At 34.5% G+C, this 22283-nt stretch overlaps 1 protein-coding gene across 1 annotated transcript in view; it reads left to right on the top strand.

Moving 5' to 3' along the window:
- The window catches only part of LOC124359110 (negative elongation factor A-like), a 49128-nt gene that overhangs the window by 11620 nt on the left and 15225 nt on the right, over positions 1 to 22283 (top strand). Inside the window, exons 3-6 of the mRNA XM_046811564.1 lie at positions 1291 to 1376; positions 12491 to 12656; positions 13126 to 13317; positions 16392 to 16541. Coding sequence (XP_046667520.1) covers positions 1291 to 1376; positions 12491 to 12656; positions 13126 to 13317; positions 16392 to 16541 — 594 coding nt within the window. The remainder of the gene's footprint in view (positions 1 to 1290; positions 1377 to 12490; positions 12657 to 13125; positions 13318 to 16391; positions 16542 to 22283) is intronic.

The raw sequence follows: 22283 nt of genomic DNA, 5'->3' as shown, positions 1-22283 counted from the left end.
TAAACAAATTATTACATTGTGTAACGTTTTATAAATCATGTAGGCCTAACTAAAAACGTTACAAAAATATAATGTTGTTAAATAGTGCCAATAACGCTAAAACACATGCTATCTTAATTGGGATACTATTACAGTACTAGCCTACAGCCTATTCGATATATTAATTGTTTTAGTAGTAAGGGCCAAGGGGATATTATTACAATCAATGTATTGTTAACATTTTAGTACGTATGTTACCGTATTAAAACTATCGTTAATAATAGCATAGAAAGTAAGTGAAAGAAGCATTTTATGTATATGTTTTTTAATGTATTTAGTTCTGAATATTTAAATGTGTTTATGCTACGCAAGGTGTGGTGGGCGTCGGCCGACGAATGTGAACGGGAGAGGATTTTCATTCAGGCAACGAATCTATAAAATATCTATAAACTAAAACTAGATTTACAATTAATGATCTATAACCACTATTTTTAACATTAAAACTGAAGTTTGTTGTTATTATGCCGCTATAGCCTATAACTGTTTTGTACTCAAAATGAATCTTAACAAATTAAAATACAACAAAAATTAGTTACCTTGGTCCTTGATATTTTGCAACCATGATGACATTAAAGTTGACGATTTCGCGGCCTCTTGTTGTCTTGCTTTAGCTTTCTTTCTGTGGAAACACCCTGATGGTTTTTTCGACATGTTGATCTATGTTAGTCACAGGTAGAATATTCATACAACTGCGACATGAAATCTAACCTAAAACTCATCAAAAGTTCACGCTCACGTCAAGCGGGAACACTCACGAGTCACTAGTCAGGGGCGGGAGCGGGAGACTTGCGCGCGCTTTCTAGTCCTAGTCAAGCCGTAGACAATGTTGCCAACCCACAGCCTTAGTTATGAAAATACCCTGCCGCTTTAAAGATATTTCTTACTAGGCCTATGTTCTTTTGGTTTGCGCAAATATAGTTTACTGAAGTAAGAAATTGTATGTACGTAGACTATATTGTGCTATTGACACTTGACAGTAGAAATGGTAAATGTTTTTTTTATGGTGGCCTCATCCCATCATTTGGCGCCCGGCGCGGCGCCCCCCCTAACTCGGCGCCCGGGTCACATGCCCCCCCTGCCCCTCCCTGGATCCGGCCCTGTATAAAGCTCTATATTTTATGTAACTTAATAGAGTATTGAACCATTTCAACCAAAATAATTAATATACTAAATTTAATAAACTATACAAAAGAATTGTTAGAAATTGTAATTGGAAAATTTCTATGTGATAATAACTGTTGAACTTTTCAGTGAGAAAAAATGTTGATTTGGGAATGTTACCTTTGGAATGTCATTACCTGAATAAATCAGCTCTTGTCAGTGTAGTGGGTCAACAGGTAAGTTTATTTTTATATTTTTGTAGCAACCCAAATAATGTATTCTATTTAGGACTAGAGAACTATCATAGTATGTATCATAGTTCTCTGTTTGACCTTTTCCTCTTGGATGTTGTTGCTCCAGCGACATTATGCATCATAGCTATTCAATGCCATTACGGCTTCATTATTGTATACAGGTATTACTTTAACTAGTCAATCTAGTTGTGACAGGTCAAATTACGACATTTGAATATTCGCAGGGAATTGGCAGACTGTGACGTCAGTGAATCACATGTTGTCGGAATTGAGATTTATTTAATTAATAACGGAGAAATATATTAAACTTTATACGGGAACAAATTTAATTAATTAAAATGAGTTATACATAACCAAAATTTGTGTTTTACAAAAGTACTAAATAAAATTACGCAGAAAAGCCAATTGTGGGATAAAATTACTTGCGTATTGATGACGTCAGAAAGCACATGTTGCTAAAAATTTAAATAAAAAAGCTTTAGAAAAATAATAAAAGAAAATAGAAAGACTTAAATTGATCATTATAGTGAACGTGATAAATTTTGACAATTATAAGAAAAGAATCAAATTATATTTAATCGTGAAGACGCTGATTTGAACGGGAGAGGGGATGAACATTGTGTGAACCGATATGCGTAGTTTTTATACGGAGAATCCTTCTTCTCTGTCTGGACTTGAAGCAGTAAGGACGTCTACTCGTATAGATGAAATTTGAAACTGTACAATAGTGCATTGAAGGAAACAGGATTTTTCCGGACATTTGCCATCGTTAAGTGAAACAAGAAAACAGTAACACTACGTTTCGAGATCTGCAATCTGATCTCTTCTTCAGGTAAAGAACTAACCTAATACATAATTACAAACTAGGTTAAAATAAACAAATCTTACTAAAGCGTTGTGGACGCCTGAGTCAGAGTCACAATCAAAACCTACATGTTGTATGTCAACTTCACTAACACTAAAAACATGCACTTAATAAAAAACTATATACAAAACACCAATCATTAAACTAAACTACGAATATACAGGTCCACAATATGTCTTCACTCGTCTACTAACCATTTACGACTGACCAGAGGGGGTAGCCAATGGTAATTGTGACGGCCGGCTAAAACAAGATGGCGGAAATACAAGGGAAGGGGAACAGGAATGGGCCCTTTCGTTATTATTGGTTCATGCGAGATGAACTTCTTAAAACCATATTGTGACTCAGCATTGGTTTATTGCAAATATCCGATCCGTTTGATACTTTTGGTATTCTCTTTAAGTTCATTTTTTAGAATTGGCAACCAAAGCGGCCTAATCTCGACTGATGGTTGACTGATTGGTTGGTCTGCCAATTTAATGTATGTTGCCTCAATTAATTTCCTTTTGAAGAAATGTGGTTCCCGATGTATTATGTGGGCTTCATCCCAATTCATATGATGGTCTTCGGACCAACTATGGTGTGCAATTTTTGACTTTTCTGTGAAACCCTTTCTCGTGTTTTCTTTGTGTTCTTTTTATCCTTATGTTTAGTGGTCTTTTTGTCTCGCCTATGTATTCCCTATTGCAGCTACATTTTATACTGTAAACACAGTTTTTTGGAATCCTGTGTGCCATTTTTTTGGTTTTGTTTTTTTACGAGACTTTGTCTAAGAGTGTTGTGTGTTTTAAAACGCGGTTCTAATGTTGTACTCTTTCTACCTACTCTTCTAATTTTCTCCGATAATCCCGGCACATAAGGGATTGACATAAACGCAAATTTATCACAATTCTGTTTTTCTGACTCAGGAATGATTCTTCTGGTTCGTTTGCACTTATTAATTACTAATTGAGGGTATCCATTGCTTCTGAGATCCGATTCAATTTTCTTAAATTCTTCTTTTAGTCCATCTTTATCTGAGCACAAGCTCTTTGCTCTATCAAACAACGAGTAGGCTACTCCTTCTTTGACAGATTTTTGATGGTTGGATTGATAATTTAAATATTTTCCTGTGTGTGTTATCTTTCGAAAAAACAGTTGTCTTAAGGACATCCCTATCTCTTAATACACACACATCCAAAAGGGAAGCTTGTTTTGGACTTCCACTTCCATTGTGAGGCGGATGGAAGGAGAAATACTATTAATGTGATTCAAAAATTATTTAATTCAATGTCTCCATGAGAAAAAATAACAAAGGTATCATCCACATACCTCCACCAAATCTTCGGTTTGATGTGATCCAAATCTTGTGTGATACACACAAATCTTCCCTTTTTGGATGTGTGTGTATTAAGAGATAGGGATGTCCTTAAGACAACTGTTTTTCGAAAGATAACACACACAGGAAAATATTTAAATTATCAATCCAACCATCAAAAATCTGTCAAAGAAGGAGTAGCCTACTCGTTGTTTGATAGAGCAAAGAGCTTGTTGCTCAGATAAAGATGGACTAAAAGAAGAATTTAAGAAAATTGAATCGGATCTCAGAAGCAATGGATACCCTCAATTAGTAATTAATAAGTGCAAACGAACCAGAAGAATCATTCCTGAGTCAGAAAAACAGAATTGTGATAAATTTGCGTTTATGTCAATCCCTTATGTGCCGGGATTATCGGAGAAAATTAGAAGGAGTAGGTAGAAAGTACAACATTAGAACCGCGTTTAAAACACACAACACTCTTAGACAAAGTTCTCGTAAAAACAAAACCAAAAAATGGCACACAGGATTCCAAAAACTGTGTTTACAGTATAAAATGTAGCTGCAATAGGGAATACATAGGCGAGACAAAAAGACCACTAAACATAAGGATAAAAGAACACAAAGAAAACACGAGAAAGGGTTTCACAGAAAAGTCAAAAATTGCACACCATAGTTGGTCCGAAGACCATCATATGAATTGGGATGAAGCCCACATAATACATCGGGAACCACATTTCTTCAAAAGGAAATTAATTGAGGGCAACATACATTAAATTGGCAGACCAACCAATCAGTCAACCATCAGTCGAGATTAGGCCGCTTTGGTTGCCAATTCTAAAAAATGAACTAAAGAGAATACCAAAAGTATCAAACGGATCGGATATTTGCAATAAACCAATGCGGAGTCACAATATGGTTTTTAAGAAGTTCATCTCGCATGAACCAATAATAACGAAAGGGCCCATTCCTGTTCCCCTTCCCTTGTATTTCCGCCATCTTGTTTTAGCCGGCCGTCACAATGTACCATTGGCTACCCCCTCTGGTCAGTCGTAAATGGTTAGTAGGACGAGTGAAGACATATTGTGACCTGTATTCCGTAGTTTAGTTTAATGATTGGTGTTTTGTATAGTTTTTTTTTATTAAGTGCATGTCTTTAGTGTGAGTGAAGTTGACATACAACATGTAGTTGTGATTCCTGACTCAGGCGTGCCACAACGCTTTAGTAAGATTTGTTTATTTTAAACCTAGTTTGTAATTATGTATTAGGTTAGTTCTTTACCTGAAGAAGAGATCAGATTGCAGATCTCGAAACGTAGTGTTACTGTTTTCTTGTTTCACTTAACGATGGCAAATGTCCGGAAAAATCCTGTTTCCTTCACAATCCTTCCATCGTCAAAAAATAACCTTCAAACAAAGAATTGATTCTCGGTACGGACCCGGAACCAGTAAACAAATCAAAGACCTTGAGAGCTTGCATCTTAAATTAACTAAACACATTAATCATTTACTTTCTTGCATAAATGCAAGGTTGAAGACCTTATGCCTATAGGGTTAACTCTAAAAACTCCTTTTCATAGTAGGAAAGCCAGTAAAATTTTGTCTTCTGCTTCTAAATCTTTACTTAAAGAATGAATTGCATATCATCATCGTGAAAAATACCTCCTCCAAAATAGTATTGAGTGTAAAAAAACTGAATTAAAAACACTGATCGGTACAGAATTCAACAACATTCTCGAAAGCATCCAAAATAGATGTATAAAAGTTTCTGAAAACAGATAAGAAAAAGAAAAATCTCCAAACTGGAAAAAATTAGGCCTAAAAAAAATGTGATTTGCCTAAGGATGGCAACGTGAATACGGATGCAAATAATAAAAACGTAATCAATCTCTCTTCGAAAAATCCTGAATGAAGCGGAAATATCAGTATTATCCAAGGGTTTTAAACTTTTCTGTAGCACAAAAATCGGTAAAGGCACTGGATTTCGTAACTGGAATTGAGTCGGCTGTTTCACAGTTACCTGAGGAACAGGGTGACCGCTTCGTGCTGCGAGGCCAGTCTTTTACTCAGAAAAATTCCTCCCACAAAAACCCAATTTAACAATAGAGGAGAAAAAGGCCAGGTCGATCCTTGGAAAGATGACACGGTCAAAAATCTTACCTGCCGACAAAGGCAACGCTACTGTGGTACTTGACTCAGTAGCGTATAAAGAAAAGATTGCGGAAACTTTAAATACTGGCAAATATACAGTTTTAAATAAAGACCCGACTGATTCATTTGAACGCAAAGTAGCAAACACCTTAAGAAAAACATAAAGAATTTTTTTTCAGATAAATTTTAGATCTAAAATTAACTCCTCACCACTCCAAAATCCCCCATATGTATGGCCTTCCCAAAATCCACAAACCTACTACCATCCCTCTCACGGCCCATCATTAGTTCTCGTGATTCACCCCCATTGCAGGGAATTGTCTAAAGTCCTCTTGGACATCTTAACACCATTGGTAGGAAAAACTGACTCTTTCAATCAAAAATTCCAGGGATTTCGTAGAGAAGTCAAAATCCCTAAAGTTGACTGAAACTGACAAACTGGTAAGTTTTTGATGTCTGAAAGTCTATTTACAAATGTACCAGTTCCAGAAAACTCTCGGATTATTAAATCACGTCTCAAAGAAGACCAAACATTAAAGGATAGAACTAAACTTCCCGTGCCAGTAAATTATGGAACTGTTTAGAACTATTGCACTCAATGCAATTATTTTGAGTTAGAGGGTAAAATTTACCGTCAAGATGAGGGGATGGCAATGGGTTCTCCACTGTCTCCTATTTTCGCCAATATCTTTATGGAGGAATTCGAGCGAAAAGCTTTGGCTTCAGCTCAGTTCAAACCGAAGATTTGGTGGGGGTATGTGGATGATACCTTTGTTATTTTTTCTCATGGAGACATTGAATTAAATAATTTTTTGAATCACATTAATAGTATTATCTCCTTTCCATCCGCCTCACAATGGAAGTGGAAGTCCAAAACAAGCTTCCCTTTTTGGATGTGTGTGTATTAAGAGATAGGGATGTCCTTAAGACAACTGTTTTTCGAAAGATAACACACACAGGAAAATATTTAAATTATCAATCCAACCATCAAAAATCTGTCAAAGAAGGAGTAGCCTACTCGTTGTTTGATAGAGCAAAGAGCTTGTGCTCAGATAAAGATGGACTAAAAGAAGAATTTAAGAAAATTGAATATCGGATCTCTCAGAAGCAATGGATACCCTCAATTAGTAATTAATAAGTGCAAACGAACCAGAAGAATCATTCCTGAGTCAGAAAAAACAGAATTGTGATAAATTTGCGTTTATGTCAATCCTTATGTGCCGGGATTATCGGAGAAAATTAGAAGAGTAGGTAGAAAGTACAACATTAGAACCGCGTTTAAAACACACACAACACTCTTAGACAAAGTCTCGTAAAAACAAAACCAAAAAAATGGCACACAGGATTCCAAAAACTGTGGTTTACAGTTATAAAATGTAGCTGCAATAGGGAATTACATAGGCGAGACAAAAAGACCACTAAACATAAGGATAAAAGAACACAAAGAAAACACGAGAAAGGGTTTCACAGAAAAGTCAAAAATTGCACACATAGTTTGGTCCGAAGACCATCATATGAATTGGGATGAAGCCCACATAATACATCGGGAACCACATTTCTTCAAAAGGAAATTAATTGAGGCAACATACATTAAATTGGCAGACCAACCAATCAGTCAACCATCAGTCGAGATTAGCCGCTTTGGTTGCCAATTCTAAAAAAATGAACTAAAGAGAATACCAAAAGTATCAAACGGATCGGATATTTGCAATAAACCAATGCGGAGTCACAATATGGTTTTAAGAAGTTCATCTCGCATGAACCAATAATAACGAAAGGGCCCATTCCTGTTCCCCTTCCCTTGTATTTCCGCCATCTTGTGTTTTAGCCGGCCGTCACAATTACCATTGGCTACCCCCTCTGGTCAGTCGTAAATGGTTAGTAGACGAGTGAAGACATATTGTGACCTGTATTCCGTAGTTTAGTTTAATGATTGGTGTTTTGTATAGTTTTTTTATTAAGTGCATGTCTTTAGTGTGAGTGAAGTTGACATACAAACATGTAGGTTGTGATTCCTGACTCAGGCGTGCCACAACGCTTTAGTAAGATTTGTTTATTTTAACCTAGTTTGTAATTATGTATTAGGTTAGTTCTTTACCTGAAGAAGAGATCAGATTGCAGATCTCGAAACGTAGTGTTACTGTTTTCTTGTTTCACTTAACGATGGCAAATGTCCGGAAAAATCCTGTTTCCTTCACAATCCTTCCATCGTCAAAAATAACCTTCAAACAAAGAAGTGCATTGAAGTTGTAATTAGGGATGGGATGTTGTGTTAGTGAACAAAAATCAAAGCAAAGTGAGTAGAATTAGACAGTATAATATAAAATAAATTGACATCAAAGTCATTTGCTTTGTCTTTCATTGAGTATCCCATCTACAAAGAAATGTGGTAAGTAAGATAATAAGCTTTAAATTAAAGAATATTACTTTCAAAACTTATTTAATTCAAAGTGATTGGTAAGAACAGTGAATATTTTGTGAACTTTATTATGATATAAACAATCATATTGATCAGAACTTTCAAAAGAGTAGTATTAAGTTTGAACCATTATTCAACCTACTTAAAAAACCTGAGATAATATAGACCCAGTGCTAGTGATATATAACGTGTAGCCTACTTTCATTAATACAAACTACACTTTCAACAACACCACAGACATTGAAGTTTGATCGTTATTTAAATATCAACTTGGAACAATATGCCAACACGAAGCAAGTCGCACAACCAATGAGGGGCAGCACACTTTGAATACCGATTGTGAGAAAATTGGGACAACAAACGGGGGCCTGGAACGTAGCAAATCGTACAGCCAACTGGGGACTGGACCGTAGCAGAAGGGCGACCAAAGTGGATCGTAGCAGAATAGGCACAGCAACGTGGGGACCGTAGCATAGTAAACAAACTTGGATAAAGTTGTTTTAAACTTCATATAGTAATAAGCAAACAATATATTTTTTCGGGCATAGTTTGATGTTTCTATGAATTCCAAATGGTTTGTCATGTTTTTTGTTGGAGGATTAGTGTTTGTTTTTTTTTTCTCTCTTAGGACAAGAAACTTATAAATTGCATAATATCCTGTAAGAACCTTTGCGCTGCTTCCGGAGTGACAGGATATTCAGGATGGGTAAGGTTAGGTAGTAGGGGCTGCCTCCTATCATGAGGAAGAATTAGGGCACTACATCTCAAAGTCATGTCTAGCAGGTCAGCTCTAAACCAGCCTCTCCAGTCATCTCACTCAATAGACTAGACCTATCGAATTGCCCATGAACCCCAGAATCTCAATATTTGCGGTTAGTGATATGCCGCTCCTGGACATCCATAAGGTTGCCCAGATTTAAGTGACACGTCGGTTTTTGCTTTACCCAGTGGTGGTTATACTGGAAGGTATAAACCAGACAGAAGTGATCCCTGCTGGGTAGAAGATTAGTGTTAGTGTTATATTTCTTTTTGATAATTTGAGTTCATTTGCTATTATAATTACTTAAAAATCGTGTACTACTACTAATCTATGTCTACTTTTAAATATATTATTTAGGCTCTCTTTGGTATGGTTTTCACCAAAATGTTTTCAAATATCAGAAAAATCAATGTTAAAATCCATATACCTTGAAAATGCTTTTCATACTCTTTTGTCAAACTTTTACAACCCTGAACAGGTTTGATATTTTAAGAAGTTTTTAAATAAATTAACGAATTTGTAAAGGAATCAGGATTTTTCTGGACATTTGCTATTGTTCAGTGATACAAAAAATCAGTAACACTATGTTTCAAGATCTGCAATCTAGTCTCTTCTTCTGATCTCACAACCACTATGTTGTGTATCAACTTCACTAACTTACATGCACTTAATAAGAACAAAATGCAACACTAATTATCAAAACTGAAATACAGAATACAGGTCACCATAGGTCTGCAATCGCCGACCAACCACTTAAAACTGAAATTTATAAAAATTGCCTATTAAAATCAATGTGTATGTTAGAAACATGAATAAAACTTGATATAACAGTTTATTAATAATTTACAATATCTGTGGTTTATTAAAAATACATAAAAATGCTGCATTAAAAACATAATATTTCTTAAACTTTGTATGTGTGATTTTCATAAAACATATACATTTATACTTGTAACTTTTTGTTTTCATAGTAATTTGTGCTCAATATAATGTCTAACTAGAATCTATAAGTTAAATATATGTAGTAGTCCTAATAAAATATTATAACAATGTTTTGTTTAAAACCATGCATTTTCACTGAAAATAAATACAAGCCTAAGGGAACGACAGGGACCAGAAGAGTTGAGTGGAAGGATTAACCCATTGTGGATCACTGATGAGCTGGGCTTGTCACGCAGCGGCCGGGCCTAACGGCATGGTGACGAGCTCAGGTCGCAAAAGCGGTCTGCTTTTAAGTTTCCCTCCAAGTAGTTCTATTAATGTCTGATAGATTGGGTGATCGTCTTCACTTGTCAACTAAGAGTGTTTTAACAACGGTCTACGTTTAGAGTTTTCAAAAGTTTTATAAATATCCTACAGATCGCAGTTGTATGTCGAAGTTGAAAAATCATTCATATGAGTTTACTGTCTGCTTTTTAGCGCTTCTGATTGGGTGTTTTACTCAGTTATTACTATAATACTTTTGAGGTTAGTGACACATAACTAAACGACGCAGACGTACATGTTCACAGGTTTAGTCTAGACAATGTCCCGGATGTTGTAATCGCTTCGCCCGAGCTGCTTTATTTAGACTATGATTCAGACATCATCCCTGCCACCCTGGAACCTTGCTCGCATGTTATTGTTCCTACATCACGGATACCCCAGCAGGCCCATGTTCCATCTGAATGAATACCTTCATACGTGCTGAATTTTCTAGTATACAATAGCGATCGATACAATGTGGCGCACCATTGCTGTTCGTGCGGCCGCTGACCGTAAATTAATTCATGCCCGCTGGTGCCAGTGCGCCAAAACAATACGATTCACAATGGGTTAACAGTTTCGTCTAATCATATGTTAACATAATATCCTGTTGCTTTTTGATATCCTATTATCCTATTAATAATCTTTGATATTTTAGTTCTTAGGCTTATGCAGCTGGTGTCATTAAAATCTAAGTTTTCTGGTTCACACCATGAGGAAACATTGCTTATACAATTACATTCTTGAAATATTTTGGTATTATACAGTGTGAGTTTAAAAGTATGGATACACTCTGTTTAGTTTTTTTATGTATAAAGATGGAGGGATGGAACTCGGGACACCTTTCTAGGAAAAATTTTAAATGTAAAGACCTATTAAGTGACACCTTATTTGAAAGGTCTTGATACAAGAAGAAGAACAGTGGAAATGAGAGACTTCTATCTCAAACCAGTACAAAATGACAGCTCATTGAAATTAATTAAGTTAAAAGCATGGATGGATCCTGGCTCAATCTTTAATGAACCAAGAAAGAAAAATGAAACTCAGGACACCCCTCTAGGAAACAAAAGTAAACCATTTCCCCAAAATGGGCTTTTTGGAGGGCAGTTTAAAATATCAGATGTTCAAACTGCTGTCCCAGGACAGTTGTCCAAGCGTGTAGAAACTTGAAACAGCATGCTGTATGGATTCACACAGGATTTTTAAATTTTCACTACTATTCTGTCCCTAAGGTCATTAATGCACTGGGGATCATTATTTCACAAAATTCTACTCAACGATCAAAATCCACTGCCATGTAAAACTTTACAAACTGATGTTTGAGATATACCTAATATTTGAGAAACATTTCTGGTTGAGACGTGAGGATCTTCTACAACAGACTGTAAAACGTCAAGTGACAATGCTTCGTTTTTAGCCGATTTTGGTAGTCCAGGTTTGGGGCGGTCTTTTTCCTGTTTCCTGAAAACATTGGATTGTTTTTTAAATCATAATTTAAATACAGAGTTTCGATTGGGATAAGTGTCATTAAATAAATTCCTTACTTCATCATAAGATCTCACCCAGTCTCCGTAGCTTCGCATCATCACGGTCCTAATATGCTCTTGTTTACTTAAACACATTTCAACGTAAAGTATCACAAAAACACAGTATCATAGAAACTGAACATGATACTGGACTTCCTCAAAACTGATAAGATAAGGGAGGCCTGCCCTAGAGTAGGTAATAACTGTAAAACAGGTTTGAGTTTGTAAGGAAAGTGGTTGTCTATTGAAGTTATTTTCCTTCTGAGTGTGGATATTCATGCTTTACCTCAATTAATTTCAATGAGCTGCCATTTTGTACTGGGTTGAGATTTTTTAATTTAATTCTTTAGCTTTTTTCCATGTTAGCTTAACTTTTTTGTATTTTTTCAGATAGAAAGCTCTAGTTTTCACTGTTATTCTTTTATCAACACCTTTAAAATGAGGTGTCACTAAATGAGTCTTTACATTTAAAAATGTTGAGTCCTCCCTGAAATCCCGTTTTGAGGAAATGGGAAAAATTGTAATAATAACTAAAAAGTTCACTTCTATTTCCTAGAAAGGTGTCCTGAGTTCCATCCCTCTATCTTTATCCATCAAAAACTAAACAAAGTGTATCCGTACTTATAACACACTATACATTTTTAATTTATTTAATAAAATATAATATAAATATTAATTTCAATAAATCTGATAGGTCTACATCAAGATTTCAGAAACTTTATTTGGAAAGAAGAAAATGTGTAGTTTCAAAATATACAAATTAGTATAATCCAATAATACAAATTAGGTAATCCGATATCAAGGAATTGCTTGAAATATTCTGTGTGTTGCAGTCACCACCAGCCAAACACTTTACACTGAAGAGGAAGCCAAAGTCAGCAGCTCTGCGGGCAGAGTTGCTACAGAAGTCTGCTGATGCCATCAGTAACATGAAGAAGAGTACAACTCCTACAGTACCTGTAAGGTCCCGAGGGATGCCAAGGAAAATGACTGATACTAGTTAGTATAATTTAAATATCAGAAATACTTATTGAAGATTACACATCGTGGTAGATTAGCTCTTTTTTATTATTGTAAATTTTGTCTTATGGTAAGTTTGAATACATTTATGTCAAACTGTAAAATTAAAGTTTAGCATTTTTAGTACCCAACAGTTATAAACTGTGAATGTTATTTATATCAGGGTTGCCAAAATTTAAGTTTTTTTATTGATTTTAAATATTTTGTTAGCTACATAATATTTAATGCGAAATTGATTTTAAAATCATTGTAGGAAATAATATCAATTCAAGAGAATTTAATTTGTCATCTTCACCTTTAAAGTATAAACGAGTATATTAACACATATGTTTTTTCAGTATTCTTTTTAAAAATAATTCATTGTATTCAATATTCTTTCATGGAGATTGAGTCTTTGATAGAGTTGTTTAATTTTAGAATTAAAATTGTTCTGTATAATTTGTGTCAGCACCCCTGAAAGGGATTCCAAGTCGTGTGCCTACAGGAGGGTTCAGATCACCCTCCTTGAACAACCCACTTATGTCCAGACCATCGCTGTCTCGTACACCTGCTGGCCGCAAGGATGGGGGCATCAAGCTACTTGATATAAACGAACAACCTCTGGGATATGCTCAAGCCAAGAAACGGAAAAGGATGCAAGGTATTTCGGAACACTTAATCATAACTTGCTTGCTGTAACATAAGAGTCAAAATGTTGTGCAAAATTCTAATATGGGATTAATATTTAAAAATTTAGGATGTAACCTAACTGAAAGCACTAGAATAGTAAGCTCATGTTGTTACAAACATGAATTTATTCAACATACCTTAAAAGTCATTGAAAACTAAAAGATCTTTATTGAAGTAAAAATTCAAATTTTGCAATGCAAAATAAATAAATTTGAAGGAATCTAGCAAGTTATAAAAAAGTAGTGTATACATTTTGTATAAAGATGATATTTAATATGTTTTCCGGAAATTATTGTGTAAATTTATAGCACTGCACTTATCATATTATCTGTGAGAAACAGAAACAGAAATAATTTATTTCTTAAATTAGAGAAATATCAGCAGCACCTATGAGTAGGATCATCATCTTTTAAACTCATAGCGAAGACTTTATCAATCATGAATTTAGCACATTACATTGCCTTTTAAATGTCACTTCCCGATGGAATAACTGATTTAAATTTGCAATTACCAATGAAATGTACATGCGTATCGCACAGTCCAACATGGTTAAATCAGCAACTGATTTAGATGAAAGTTAGTGATCTGCGCAACTATATGAGACTGACATGATCAGCTACACTAATGGGCGTTCAGTACAATGTATGTGGTGGGGCTCCAGATTAGGTGCACTTGCTCCAAGTTGGTCACATGGCCTGGATTAACCACTGAACAAGGTAGCCACACAATCGGGAAACGTGGAATTTAACGCATCTGCAATAAACATACAATCTTGTAGAACCGGGAAAATTTCATGAACAATTTTGTGTTTCAAGAATCTTTAAAAAAGTTATTTGAAAGCTTTTCTAATTGAACAAACCCATAAAGCTAGAGAATTGAGACTGTATTCTGAAAACGATCATGATATATAGTGTTTGATACCAGTGCCTACCTTTTCTGCATAACATGAATATACCACACCTCCATGGGAGACCAGTATCTTAAGCATTCTAACATATCAAATGGCAATCAGAGTAAAGGCCGCATCACATCGAACATCCATCCATCAACTGGAAGGATTTTATGCCTTGGACATCCACGGGGTACTACCTCACACTGCAAACATCCATCCAGTGGATTGATAGACAAATATCTTTGCATTTGTCTTTCAGTTGAGTTTGCAACATTCTGATTGCTTGAATGAAAATTGTTAACCCTTTCCACGCCGTAGATGGATATATTAGAATGGTATATACACATTGTATGTCTCTTTGAAGATTTTGTTAGTTCACAAAAGGCCTTCAAAATGGCTGGTGCACGCTCTGTGCCTAACGTGGTTGACAAAGAAGTATTTATCAACCTCGGAAGCAGGGGGAGGAGGCGCCCTTTGTTTAGCTCCACTTGCTCTTGCTTGCTGCCCATCTGTTTTGTGTATCCTACAGAGCCATAACCAAATATATCCTTTGTCTTCCCAGATAATAAGATAAGATGAAAGACCTTATCTACAATACCTTAGATAAGAAAATGCTCTAATATTCAGTAGTTTATATAATTTTGCAGTTTCATTAGATAGTACCATGAATTTTAATTTATATAAAATTAGCATTATGGTAAATAGTTATTGTTTAGATTTTTATCAATGCTAATTTTAACTAAAATTCTGTATTATATTTTTTGTGTTTATCTCTTATGGCATATTTATAATAATAATTTGATTTGAGCTTTAAGGGTTAAGATTCCTTTAATGAAGCCTATATTGCTTGTGTTTAACTCTTCTTTTGTTTCTGGAATATTCTCAGAAAGGATAAAAATCTCTGAAGTGGTTCCAGTCTTCAAGGGTGGAGAAAAAAACAAACGTCAAGATTTACAGCCCAGTTTCTATTCTATTTCACGAGCTGTATCACAGTTTTGAAAAAGCAATGCATAACAAATTAGTGAATTACTTGGTAAAAAAACAAACTTTCTGATTCAGAGCAATCTGGGTTTCAAGAAAAATAATCTTTCATTTACTTCAATAGCTCTGAATGAGTTTACAAAATGTATAATAGGCTCTATTGATTTTAAAACAAAAATTGCTGTTGTTTATATTGATCTATCCAGAGTCTTTGATAGGTTATTACATGACAAATTAATGAATAAAAATGGTTTGAGTCAAATCTAGTCAACATATGGCAGTATGTCAAACTTTCATATTTTGCAAAGAATTGGGCAAGAAAGGCTATTTTGTTGAGATAAAAAATGGCCATGGTGAACCCCAGAGGTCTATTCTGGGCCTCTTACTATTTATTTGTTATATGACTGGCATGCCTAATATACTTAGCCAAACAAATCATGTAAGAAATAAGCTATGCTTCTATGAAGATGACTCAAGCCTTTGTTAGATCTGCACCATCACACAAAGAAGTAGAACTTGTTAAAGTTCAGAAATTTCTAAAATTAAGGATTTTTTTCAAACAATAGTTCAATACTGAACAAAGTAAAAACTAATTTTGTGACTTTAATACAAAACAGTGTCAATTGTGTTTAGGTCTTGACAAGTGATGATTACAGATTAATTGAAATTAAAAACACAAAATTGGTAGGACTCTCTATCAATAGCAATCTCAGCTGGGATGATACATTTTGAGATCATTATTATTGAGAGAATTGACTTTTCTGTAGTATTTATTTATTTTTTTATTTTTTAAATTATCTTTTATGCATTTATACAATCTCATATTACATATGAAATTTGTGTGTATAGAGAGATCTAATATTCAGAATTTCAAAATGGAACAATTCTTTCATTTAGGAAAGACTAAATCCAGGCCAAACAAATTTGGTGTCGGCAATCCATTTGATAGTGTGAAGAAGATTTAGTAATTTTTCTTTAGTTGTTTTGATGGTTTTTTTTTTTTTAAATAAGTGTGATGGTATAACATTGTAAAATTTTAACTAAAAATAGATTTTATTTCTTTTTAGCATAGCAAATATGCAAGCTATTGATTGTCATCTAAATTATTACTGGTAATACTTGTGTAATGTTTTGGAAACTGATAAAAGTGATCTGTACTTTTCCAATGTAAGAAATGGAGGAAGCTAAGCGAGCTGCAGAAGCTGCACAGAGCTCAGCTCCAAGTGCGGGTGGTACCACTCCGGACTATGCTGTTGGACTGACGGCTCTCAACCCTGCAACTCCACAGCCCATATACACACCAACAACTCTCACCACTGCACGTGAGTATACACCACCTTTGTCTTACATAGTGTTTTTATTAGGGATGGGTTGATTCCGATACTCAATACCTTGATTCATACCGGTATATAGATACTGACAATTCTTGAATCCCTGGCTCTTTTTACTTGATCTTGGTTTCAATATTTTAAAAGTATTTTATTACAAAATAATTAATAAAATCAACTAAAGTGCTATAAATACACTTGGAAAGTCAAAGATTTCACAATGACTAGTGGCTGTCACGTCTATTCACAGACAGTTGTACTTTCTGTAAAAAAATACAGATAGATAACTAAATTACTTTTATCTTATAAATAATACTTTGCTTACAATATGTTATTTTTGTGCAATGCCATGAATCTGTTGTATCTATTCACGCACAACAGCTGATCAGCTGTATATAAATTACCGAGTGCTTTTTCGTATTTTGTTTATAAAAACGCATAGATAAACCATAAAAACAAATTATCTTTACTGTTTTCAATTAGTTTATCTTGTAATTTGTATTGTTTTAAATATGTCAATAATAATATATTTATGTATATAATTTAAAATGTTCTATCATGGTTAAAAGGGGTTTGAAATTTTTGGTGGGAGCTCCTAGTGGTCTGATTTGCTTTAATAGCAACAAAACAAAACCATAAAAATAAAACAGGAATCAGTACGGAATTCAGAATTGAGAATCGAGACCACAATTTTGGTATCCTTATCGGAATACAATTTTTTGTATTGGCCTAACCCATGGTTTTTATGTTTGAATTCTATGACAGAAACGCTTCAAAACTAATGTATTTTTTAACCATCTATTTTGTGTTAAGGCATTTTTAATATAAGTTTTTGTGTGTTTATAATATCTCAATGAGGTGGTGTTTATTATTCAGGAATCAATCCTTTCCTTACCTCTCCTTTGATGTTGCCATACATACTTCCTTCTTTACAGAAACATTGTAAGTCGTTTACTATATTTAATGTTGTAAAGTAGACCTATCTTTCTGATTGTTAATTCAATAATTGCTTTCAGTATGAGGTAGAGGCTTATGTAGCTTTTACTATTTTGTCAACTGGCCGCTTACTTATTTTTTATTGCTTAATAAAAAGTATAAATACCTGTATTATATGGCAGGTGTCCAGAAAGTATCAGACTTTTGGGCTAGCTCTGCAGTTGAGGTGAGGGGCTAGAGCTGCAGTCTTAGGGTAACATAATTCCTGTACTACTACGCATCAAGCTGTGGTAGAGGATGGTCTGTATGTCTCTTACTTTTCCCTACTGTGACTAGTTAAAATATATGCAATTGGAAATTGCATTGAGTAATCAGGTTTATGTTGGCACAAACTGATTGAAATCTATTACCAGTTTTGTGACGCTTATGGGAATGAAATAATCGGTGAAAGCAGAGTGAGGCAGAAATGGTTAAAAAACGGTCACACCAGAGTTCACAAGAATCACAGGGTTGGTTTAGCCAAGGGTGTTCAGCATTAGGGTAGTGCGGGCTTATTTGTACTAACATTTCCTTACAGGAAAAATGCAGGTTATGTACAGGAATTTTTAGCAAAATGTGTACATAGTGATCAAGTTTAAGGATATTGGACAGCACGGTCTTCATGAAAGAGAGGGTTATGACGTAAGTTGACAGTTGAAGGCCACTCGTCACCAGTGAGTGTCGTGGCATCGCACAGCACGCCAGCCATTCAGCTTAACCCGTCTGTGCCTATAGTAGGATGTCGAGCAACCAGAAAAAACTGGAATATTTTTGTATTGAAAAGTCAGGGAATTTCTTCAAGGCACTTTGCTAGACACCCTGTAAAGTCTAGTTTGTGGTGGTGTTTGGCATTCAGTGGTTGCCATAATTTGTTATTGGCCATGAAAGAAATCTCATATTCATGTGTTTCTTTTATTGCTTTAAATAACTCTTATTTTAATTTATGGAGTGTAATACATTTGATATCTTATATTTGTGCTGATACAAAAGAATATTACAGGACTTCAAGGAGATTAATTTGCTCCTTAAATCCATCACTTATTCAAAATAAATTTAAATTTACACAAATAATATCATTGTAACAAAGTTGTTAAATGTTATTAAAAAAAATATAATTTTTAAAAAGAACACATTTTAATGTACTATGTGTATTTTTAAGGCAGTAACTAAATATTATCTAGTCTGAGGAAAATCCCATGAGGACTTTACCCTTTGAGTGCCACGGCATATTTTCCCAAGTCATACGCATAAATTGCTGGAGCATTTCCTTCTGTTTTGCAAGCATGTGTGGAAAAAACTATATTAAAAAAACTATTCAACCGATTTGAATAATTTTTTTTTAGTTTGTGTGTTATAAAACAAGGTATTTTTTCCATATAATATTATAATTTTATTTTTATTTACACAAAAAGAATATAGGTTATAACAAAAAACTAAGAAATGAAAAAAAAATCAATTTCAAGTTTAAACTAAAATTTTATTTATACAATATTTTTTTTAAATTTTTTTTTAGCTATACCATATGAAAGAGCATGAAAAACTGAACAAAAATCTCATGCATAATATGGTGTGTTACAGTAATATTTAACCAGATACTGCAATATATACAAAATACAACAAAAAGCAATTTTTGTTCAAGTTTGTCAAAAGTTTAGAAACAATATTATAACTATCCTATTTCACTCAATGAAGTAAGACGACTAAAATACTTATTATATAAAAAGTATATAAAAATATACACAGGCCTACAATATAACCTTACTTCACCTAAAATCAATAGTTTGATTGGAACTTGCGTTTTACTTCAATACCAATCCAACAATAAAATATACGTCACTAAACACGAAAAAAGAAGTTTATAAATGCATTGTAAGTTTTACTGAACACAATTGCAGAATAGTAATAACAACAGTTTTCAGCATAAACACATGAAACTAGCACAATGTAAACACACAACAAACGAAACTGTGTAGTTAATGGTAACAAGTAGCAGCTGACCAACTATTGCATCATCTGTTTTTTTTTCTGATGGCAAATAACTACAAGGGGGCGGTGAACAATAAAAATCAATCACAATCGATTGTTCGAAACTTGTAGATTGCCGTGAAATTAGTTATTTGTCAAAACAAAAACGAATTATATGTGATATTAATTAAATACAAATCGTCTACTGGGTAGATGCCGGCAATTTATGCACATTTAACAACATCTACTATGTAGACGCTGCGGCACTCAAAGGGTTAATTTCTGGTTTTATCGTCCTGGAATTTTAAAGATATGTACTTGAAAAATGCGGAAGTTGTACAGGAAGTTCATGATTGAAGTTTGCTGGACACTCTGATGGCCTAGTAATTCAAGGCTGATTGATAAACATAGTGGAAATTACTGTAACATGATCACTGAACATTCAGAACATATCCCCCAAATTATATGAAGCTTAGTTTGTAAAATTGTTGTGGAAAAGCTTATCTATGGTATTACAGATTTTGTGCCAGTTGGGTTTGATAAATCCTTGCAGAAGACCACAAAAAACAAAGGTTTGCTGCATCATTGAATGTTGGGGAAAACTGAGCTTAAAACCTTTTTCTCCTCACCACAATGTACACAGCCAATTGTACCCAACAGTTCTTGGATGAGCTTGGTTGTAGGTCTTCTTCTAAACAGCCCAGACCTAGCACTTCCAGCCCAAGTAACAACCACTTCTTTCCAGTGATGAAGACCTGGCTCGCAAATGTCATGCCGGCATCATTAACCAGTGGTTGATCTCAAGCAGGAGACTTTTTCAAATTTGGAATCGAAAATCTTGTGTGACACTATGATAAGTACCTCAGTTTTAATGCGAATTACATTGAAAAATAGCCTGATAAGAATGTAGCTTTCAAATGTATATAATACAAGTTTTATCTTTCACTATGTTATTTTTTTTTATTTCAAACCATCTGTTACTTTCTGAACAGCCCTAATAGATTCTGGATTGGGAAAATGACTTGGCTGATTTGGAGATTGGGTGTAATTAGGAGTATCTTTACAGACCGTGGTCAAGGTCTACCAATTAATGGTAAAACAGACTTACTGAAACTCCAATTTAAAGACATTATTTTAATTGTTAATAAGAACTCCTGATAATCTTTTCAATACATTACCAGTTTATCAAATCTGATCATCGAGGGTCATTCCAAAGGTGTACAACAAAAATCTTTCCACACGCTCCCTGGTTAAGCATTGGTTTATGTCCTGTCTATTTTATGCACCCTCTTGTACTTTTAAACCATTGATATGCCAACCAAATTTTTCATTATATTCTTCAATTTGCCAGTACAAGCAACATTGCCTTTGAGGGTTATTTCCAGCACCCTGATCCACTATCGTGAATATATCAGAGTTTCTAATTTTCCAATTTCTGTGCATGTCCTACCACCAAAACCAGTTTAATGTCGGCAGGCATCTATCATCATTATGGGGGAGAGGGAGTTACATACGATTATTATTTCTCGAGCTATCATACTATCCAAACAGGGCTTGTGAGTGGCTATTTTTTTTTAAACTACTGTATATGGGTGTCACGATCCAACCATTGTTTTTATCAGTCAACAATACCTGTCAAAACAGTTGCTGACATTTATTTGTTCTACATTTTTCTTGTCGCCACCATGTAAGCTTAATGTAAAAATGTAAAAAATGTTCTCTATATCATTACATGAAAATAAAAGCTTTGATTCTGACCACACAGATTTCAATCGTTATCAATCTTTTAACGATTTTGCTATTGAAAAGCACATTAACATCTTTGTCAATAAAATGCCCTACATGTCATGAGTCAACATTATGTTATAACAGTTTTTCTTTTACCATTACCACATATTTTCCATCATCCCCAAATATAAAGTCAAAGCTCTCACTCACTTACTCATCATTAACTTTTCAACTTCCCATTATCCCAGAAAGTTGAAATTTTGTACTCATGTCACATACGCCTTATGATTTAAATAGAAAAATTAAAGCATTTTCGTAAAGATCAATAACCATAGAGGTTGGTTAATTTTTTTGTTTTTAAATTCTTGATGCCCTACAACAATGAAATATGACACACGTGCCTCGTTTCTCCCAAAAAAAAAAAAACTATTTTTCATACAGATCAACACTAGTAGAGTTGGAAAGGGTTGCAATCTCTAGAAGAACTATATTTGGTTTTTCAACTTCTCACAGTCCTAGGAAGGCGAAATTTGATACACATCCATTATACTCTCCACAGATTACCAGCACTGGAAATTCCTTACTCTGGAGGTAGATTACCATAGTCGGAAGTAGACCTTTGATCAAAGTACTTTTTCAGACCAATGTACAGACAGGTATGTACTTTATCGATTGGAAAAACAAGCCAAACGCTACTATGGAGCCAGAAATATTATAGACCGGAAGTAAATTACAACAGCTGGAAGTAGTCACATTTGGATGAAAGTAGAGTTTTTAGACTAACTATCTCTATATGTTTTTGAACATGACAGTAAGGTAAACTTTACCATGGCACCTGGAATAACTTAGACTAATAATAAATTACTGTGAATGGAGATTTTTCAGATTTATGAGGTGTGTCCAAAAAGTATCCGACCTTGACGTCTGGCATCAACTGACGTTACTCGGCGGCAACGGTAGTCTGGTCCCCTTCAAAGTACTCCCCTCCACAAGCCACTACCTTATTCCAACGCTCCTCCCATTTCCGGAAACACTCCTTAAATTCATTCTGCGGAATTGCTAACAGGT

Source organism: Homalodisca vitripennis, chromosome 4 (genome assembly GCF_021130785.1).
Source record: "Homalodisca vitripennis isolate AUS2020 chromosome 4, UT_GWSS_2.1, whole genome shotgun sequence".
NCBI lineage: Eukaryota > Metazoa > Arthropoda > Insecta > Hemiptera > Cicadellidae > Homalodisca > Homalodisca vitripennis.
Note: the sequence above shows the minus strand (reverse complement) of the source record. Positions and strands in the feature narration are given on the sequence as shown.